This window comes from Hevea brasiliensis, chromosome 2, assembly GCF_030052815.1.
Source record: "Hevea brasiliensis isolate MT/VB/25A 57/8 chromosome 2, ASM3005281v1, whole genome shotgun sequence".
In the NCBI taxonomy this organism is placed as follows: domain Eukaryota; kingdom Viridiplantae; phylum Streptophyta; class Magnoliopsida; order Malpighiales; family Euphorbiaceae; genus Hevea; species Hevea brasiliensis.
Window position 1 is genome coordinate 100,321,951 of NC_079494.1, and position 6,591 is coordinate 100,328,541.

Below are 6,591 nucleotides of genomic sequence, written 5' to 3' on the forward strand. Positions count from 1 at the left end.
ATTTTATATTTTATGTTATTACTAAAAAAATATTGTAACAAAATTACAATACGCTAATTAAGGTGTTAAAATTATAAATGAAAAAGATAGAAGTAAATAATGTTAATAATATTGATTTTTGAGTTATATGAGAAAAAGATAATATGGTCTAAATAAATAAAAAAAAAATCAGCTATCAACTTATAAGAAATAGCTCTAAAAATAGACCTGTCATAAATTACAACTTATGTCAGTTACTCATTAATTCTATTTTTTTGAAGGTTATCAAATATCTTAATTCATTTATTTGGGTATGTATTATCTATCAGTCACATCCAACAGGTGAATCAAACATTCTCTTAGTGTCTCAATTACGGTATTGGGATTTTGATTAGGAAAAAAAAATAATAATTAAGGTATTGAGATCTGACTCTATAATAATATTTAGAAAATGCAATCTAGAGCAATACCAAAACCATAGAGTAACATCATACTGTTGGCAATCACCACATCAAGACCCAAAAAATTATTAAAAGTAGAAAATGTATGGATCTAGTGGTTTAGGCAGACGTAGTTGGGGAAAAAGTGAATCAGGCTTCAAATCAAACTACAACGGTGATAGTTCTGGATTAGCTTTTGGTTCTCTCGAGGCATGCCTTCAACACAATTGTGTTTCATTAGGGTGCTTGTTATATGAACTTAGGCAGATGCTTCAAGTATGGTTAGCAAGGTCACCTTACTAGGGATTCAGAAGATAGTAGTTGGAATCACAGGTTCTACAGCTAGTGTGCCCAAAAGATGTATCTTGATACCTCTAGTACATCAAGCAATCAGTATAGTGGTCATTAAGATCTAGGGTTTAGAAGTTATAGTATAGGTAACAAAAGTAGAGATAGCAACAGGCATGATATAACGAAAATTACTGTATCTAAATTCGATTAATATTTATCACCGTACTTGAACCCGATTAATATTCTCAAAATTCAAACTGGTCCTAAATCTGATTAAAATTTATTCTCACTCAAAATCGCTCCAAACTCGATTATTATTATTCAGAAAATACCCGAACTCGTTTAATTTTATATATTTTAATTAAAAATCTATATAAAAATTATTTTTATTAATAATTTATATTTTAAAAATTTAATAATTTCATAAAATATTTTAATTTTATTTTATATAAAATTAAATATATAAAAATTTACCAATATTATTATAAAAAACTTATATTCTATAGTTAATTAAATATTTATATACATGTGTTTGGATAACGAATACCTAACATGTAAAATCCGAATTCAACCTGAACCTGTAACAAGTATTAAATTTCAAACTCAAATCCGAATCTGCCCCAAACCAAATTGTATACTATTCAAATTCGTACTATTAAGGTTCAGTCGAATAAGGTATCTACAAAAATTTGTCCGATTGTCATCCTAGGCAGAACATCAATAGGGGACATAATAGGCAAGAACATATATGAGTATTGACCTTGACACATTTGGGTGCATAAGCCCAAAAAAATGGCGTTAGAAATGTTAGGAGTTGGCTCTAGAGGGCTCTATCATTAAGTAGGAATGTGTTGATTCTGCCCAAGTGATTAGGAGGTTTTGTCAACATCATTGCCTATACAATCTCCTAAGGTTGAAATGATACTTTTACTTTAAACGAGCATCTAACACGAAGGATGAAGGAATGGTTAGGAAGGGCGTTAAGTTTGTTGGGCAGACACTTGTGGGAAAGTTTTCAAAAGCTCAAGATGATGTGACGTTAGCATTTGTGTTGGCTACACCGACTAATAATAGATGTCTTAACTATCACAATTTTATCAAGTTCATTAGCATGTAAAACCTGCTTTCAACATTTTGCTAAGCCTTGTTAAGTTTTCGATGCACTCATAGCCACTTTGAGAGACAACAAGGTTAAAGTTAGGGCTTGATTATCAAGACCACTTCAGAGAGGAAAAGGAAAGCATGCAAGTCCCAAAAATTTCTGAGTGTAGTATGGGGGTAGAGTTGTTAAAGGTTCATAGGTATGTCCAGCAAAAGAAATTACAAGTAGCCAGGTTATAAAGGGCTTAATTATAGGAGGTTATAAGAGGCACTTGGCACCTAGTGGAGGTTTGCACAACTTGGCACTTGAGATAGTCAGATAGTGGAATCACTAATTCAGTAGGAACAAACACCAAGTTAGGAGTTCATTGTATTTCACACCCCAATGCTAAGAAAGTACATTTGTCTTTGCATGTGCTGTGGACGAATGGTAAGACGATTGCCATAATATTAACTCACGAGGACTGATTAAGGGCTAGTTGACAGCCATAGATAACTTCTTCACACTAGAAAGATATTGACAAATGACCTACTTTGACAAGGACAATCTGTCAAGGAGTGCTTTTAAAGGTTATCGTAGAACACCCACACTTGTTCCACTTGCGTATTCTCTCTCTCTCTGTTTTAAAATTTAGGGAGGAATTTTGTTAGGGAAAAGAATGTAAATGTAACACCCTAAATTTTAATAAAAAAATATAATAAATATTATTTTAATTATTTTTAGTGTTTTAAAATATTTATTTAAAATCTTATTTTATTATAATATTATATTATCAGTATTTTAGATACTATTTTAAAATAATAATTATTTTATTAATTTAATAATTTTTAAAAAAAAATTTGAAAAACGCAGAATAGGGAAGAAGGACCCCTCCCACTTGTGTCCCATCTCTTTCCCTCTCCCCCTTTTCTTATAAGTCCTTATATTTTGATAAATATATCCTTGCATGTTATAATTATTTAATAATTTAATTATAATATACAAGGAGAGATGAAAAGAGGGAGAGGCAAATGGAGAGAGAAATAATTAATAAATAGAGAGAGAAAGAATTTCATTTGCCCCTGTTTCTCCCTTTTTGTCTCCTTCTCACTATGTCTCTCTCTGCCTCTCACTCTACTCCCTCTTCATATCTCTCGCCCTCTCGCCTTTGCTATTTTATCCTCTCCATCATCCTTCTCCCTCTCTCCCTCTCTCTATCACTCAATCTCTCTCTCTTTATTTTTGTCTCTCTTTTTTATGAATATGTGAATTTTACAACTTGTTTTGGATTTTAGAAATTCTTTTAAGAAATAAAAAGAGATATAAACTAAGAGACAATTAAGTAAACATAAAAAAAAAAAGACAAAAATGAGAAGAGTGAAAAGAAGAGAGAGATAGAGAGATTATAAACCTGCTGACGATAACTTCAATATGCTCTGATGATAAAATCATGACTTAATTAACTTTAAATTATTTATTTTTTTAATAATTTTATATTATTTTTATAATATAATAATGAACTCTTTATTAGTATAACTCTGAGATAAAAAGTTTAGTACATATTAAAATAATAAAAATAAAATATAAATAATTAACAATAAATTAAAAATATTATTTTATTTTCAAAAATTAAAATTAAAAAATAAACATATAAATTAAAATTATTTAAATATTAAATTTATCCATAGCTAACGTCTGTTGCACGGACAATTCCCTGGTGCACTGATAAGTCGAAACAATCGAACTCTGAAGAATCGTTTTTTATTTTGTTATTTGTTTCTGTTTCAGTTTCAGTGTTTCACAATAAATTTTTCATACATCCCAAAAGGAGATAAATTAAATTATGGCGGATTTTCTCCTTGTATTTGCTGTGGAGGAGGTGCTGACTAGGGGGTGTTCACTTGCCGTACAAGGATCACTCGTGCATGGGGTTGCGACAGAGAGCTGAAAAGGCTAAGAGAGTCATTGACTGTGATTCGAGCTGTGTTGCAGGACGCAGAGGAAAGACGAGAGACAGAGAGGTCCATTAGGCTTTGGCTGGAGAAGCTTAAAGATGTGGTTTATGATGCTGAAGACGTGGTGGATGAGTTTGGTTATGAGCTTCTCCGGCGAAGGGTAGAGATTCAAAACCAGATGAAGGGTAAGGTATGTAACTTCTTTTCGCTGTCAAACCCTTTTGCGTTCCATCTCAATATGGCTCAAAAAGTTGAGAAGATCAATCAATTGCTCGATGAGATTAAGAATGATGCAGCAGTCTTTGGACTTACTAGAGTTGCATCATTAGATAGAAATTCTCAGCTTAGCCTTAACCGAGAGACAGATTCTTTCCTTGACAACTTCAAAGTTGTAGGGAGGGAAGATGTGGTCTCTAAAATTGTGAGCTTGCTGATTAGCTCGAGCAAGAATCAAGTTCTTTCTCTTGTACCCATAGTGGGTATGGCAGGTCTTGGAAAAACAACTTTGGCGAAGTTGGTTTCTAAGGTAGTCAAAGAGAGTAAATTTTTTAATGTAATTATGTGGGTTTGTGTGTCTGATAATTTTGATGAACGGAGGATTTTAGGAGGAATGTTGCAAACTCTTGATGAAAAAACGGGCGGGATATATCACATTGTTGCTCTTCTACAGCATCTTGAGAAAAGGTTGGAAGGGAAAAAATTTCTTCTTGTGCTTGATGATGTGTGGAATGAAGAATCTATGAAGGTTAATAGTTTAAAAAGTCGTTTGGAAAAAATTAGCAGAAACAATGGGAATGCAGTTCTTGTTACAACTCGTAGCAGGCAAGTAGCATCTGTAATGGAGACTTATCCACTATGTAGGCATGAATTGAAACAATTGTCAAGTGATGAATGCTGGTCCATTATTAAAGGCAGAGTGTTTGGAAATGGTGCATCACTACCTTTGGACTTGGAACCAATAAGACTGAAGATTGCAAAAAAGTGTGGAGGTGTGCCATTGGCAGCAACAGTTATGGGTGGGACAATGTATTTTAAGAGGGAAAAGAACAATGGCTGTTAATTAAAAATAGTAATGTTTGGGACGCATTGGGAAGTAGTGATGAAATTTTACCTGTACTGAAACTGAGTTTTGATCACTTGCCTCCCTCTTTGAAGTCATGCTTTGCATATTGTTCTATTTTTCCTAAAGATTTTGAAATTGAAAGAGAGAAATTAATTCAACTTTGGATGGCTGAAGGGTTTCTTCAGCCATCTAATGAAAGTACTGAAGTGATGGAAGATATAGGGAATATGAGTATTTTGAGTACTTGTTTGTCATTTCTTTCTTTCAAGATGCCAAAAGGGATGAGTTTGAGAATATTAAAAGCTGTAAGATGTACATGATCTTGCATTGACTGTTTCAAGACCTGAGACATTGACTTTGAATGCTCCTACTCTTTCTGATGATGTATCTCATATTCGTCGTCTGAATGTCCAATGTAATTGGAAACCTGAAATGTTGTTTCCAACTGGTGGTGCTAGAAAATTGCGTACTTTATTCTCAATGGATGATGTCCTTTCGAATTGGAAATTGTGGAACTTCAAAAGCTTGCGAGCTCTGGACTTGCACCAGGCATTTATTGAAAAGCTGCCAGCTTCAATCGGCAAGTTCAAGCATTTGAGATATCTTGATGTTTCAAGAACCACAATTGAATCATTACCTGAATCCATCACAAAATTGTACAACCTCCAAACATTAAGGCTCATTGAGTGCAAATTGCTTCGAAAACTTCCCAAAAAAATGAATAATTTGATCAGTTTGCGGCATGTTTATTTTACTTACAAATACCAGATGCCAGCTCAAGTAGGGTGCTTAATCCGTCTAAAGACACTGCCGCTGTTTGTCATGGTGGCAGAAGGCCACAACAAAATTCAAGAATTGGAATGCTTGAATGAGCTAAGACGGAAATTGTTGATAAGCAATCTGGAGCAGGTGAGAGACAAAAAGAAGGCAGTGAAAGCAAAATTGCAGTCAAAAACAAAAATATATGCATTGGTATTTGTATGGAGCTCAGAAAGAGACAGCAGCAAAAATGATGAAGATGTGCTGGAGGGCCTCCTCCCTCCCCAAAGCATAAAGAGCTTGAAGATTGTGAACTATGTGGGTGAAAAATTCCCATCATGGATGTTGATGAATATTCCTGACCATGGTAACTCCTTGATACTCAACAATTTGGTGAAGCTGAAATTGGAAGGCTGCAGGAAGTGTGAGCAACTCATGAGGCTTGGACATCTTCCTTGTCTTGAAATTCTGGAGATAGATGAAATGAGTAATGTAAGTTTTATCGGCAATGAGTTTTACGGAATTGAGGGAGGATACCAGAACAGTGGATGGTGGGAAACAATGCAACTGTTTCCATCATTAAAAGAATTCTACCTATGTTCTATGGAAAGTCTAGTTGAATGGCTGGCACCAGCTGTAGGTGGAGGCAGTACATTCGTATTTCCTTCCCTCAATGTGTTGATCATTTATGGTTGTCCCCAGTTGAGAAGCATTCCAATAAGATGTCTTTCGTCACTTGTAAAACTGAAAATCAGTTTTTGTGATGAATTGGATTATTTGTCTGACTTCCTTGGCTTTACACTTCTTGAAGATTTAACAATACAATGCTGTAAAAATCTGGTGGCCATTCCAAGTGTGCAGTTCCTTGCCTCTCTTAGAAGATTAAGTATTAATTGCTGTGATAGATTAAAATTGCTTCCAACTGGACTACATTCTTGCTCATCTCTGGAGTATTTGTCAATAACTGGCTGCAAACCTATGTTCCTGATGGTCTACAAGAATTGCCCTCTCTTGTTCATTTAG

The 6,591-nt window shown here is 34.1% G+C and overlaps 1 protein-coding gene across 1 annotated transcript; it reads left to right on the plus strand.

Annotated features, from left to right (window-relative positions):
* Positions 1-521: 521 nt before the first annotated feature.
* Positions 522-6,591, plus strand: LOC110649954 (putative disease resistance protein RGA3). Its single transcript, XM_058143130.1, has 3 exons — positions 522-695; positions 3,682-4,772; positions 5,151-6,591. The coding sequence occupies exons 1-3, from the start codon at positions 522-524 to the stop codon at positions 6,589-6,591; spliced, it is 2,706 nt and encodes a 901-aa protein (XP_057999113.1).

What these genes read in the sequence shown, in the direction of transcription:
- LOC110649954 (XM_058143130.1), top strand. Translation starts at nt 522, where the DNA reads ATGTATGGATCTAGTGGTTTAGGCAGACGTAGTTGGGGAAAAAGTGAA. An exon ending in AACTTAGGCAGATGCTTCAA is followed by an intron (nt 696 to 3,681) that starts GTATGGTTAGCA and finishes GGTGCTGACTAG; the next exon opens with GGGGTGTTCACTTGCCGTAC. An exon ending in ACAGTTATGGGTGGGACAAT is followed by an intron (nt 4,773 to 5,150) that starts GTATTTTAAGAG and finishes GACTGTTTCAAG; the next exon opens with ACCTGAGACATTGACTTTGA.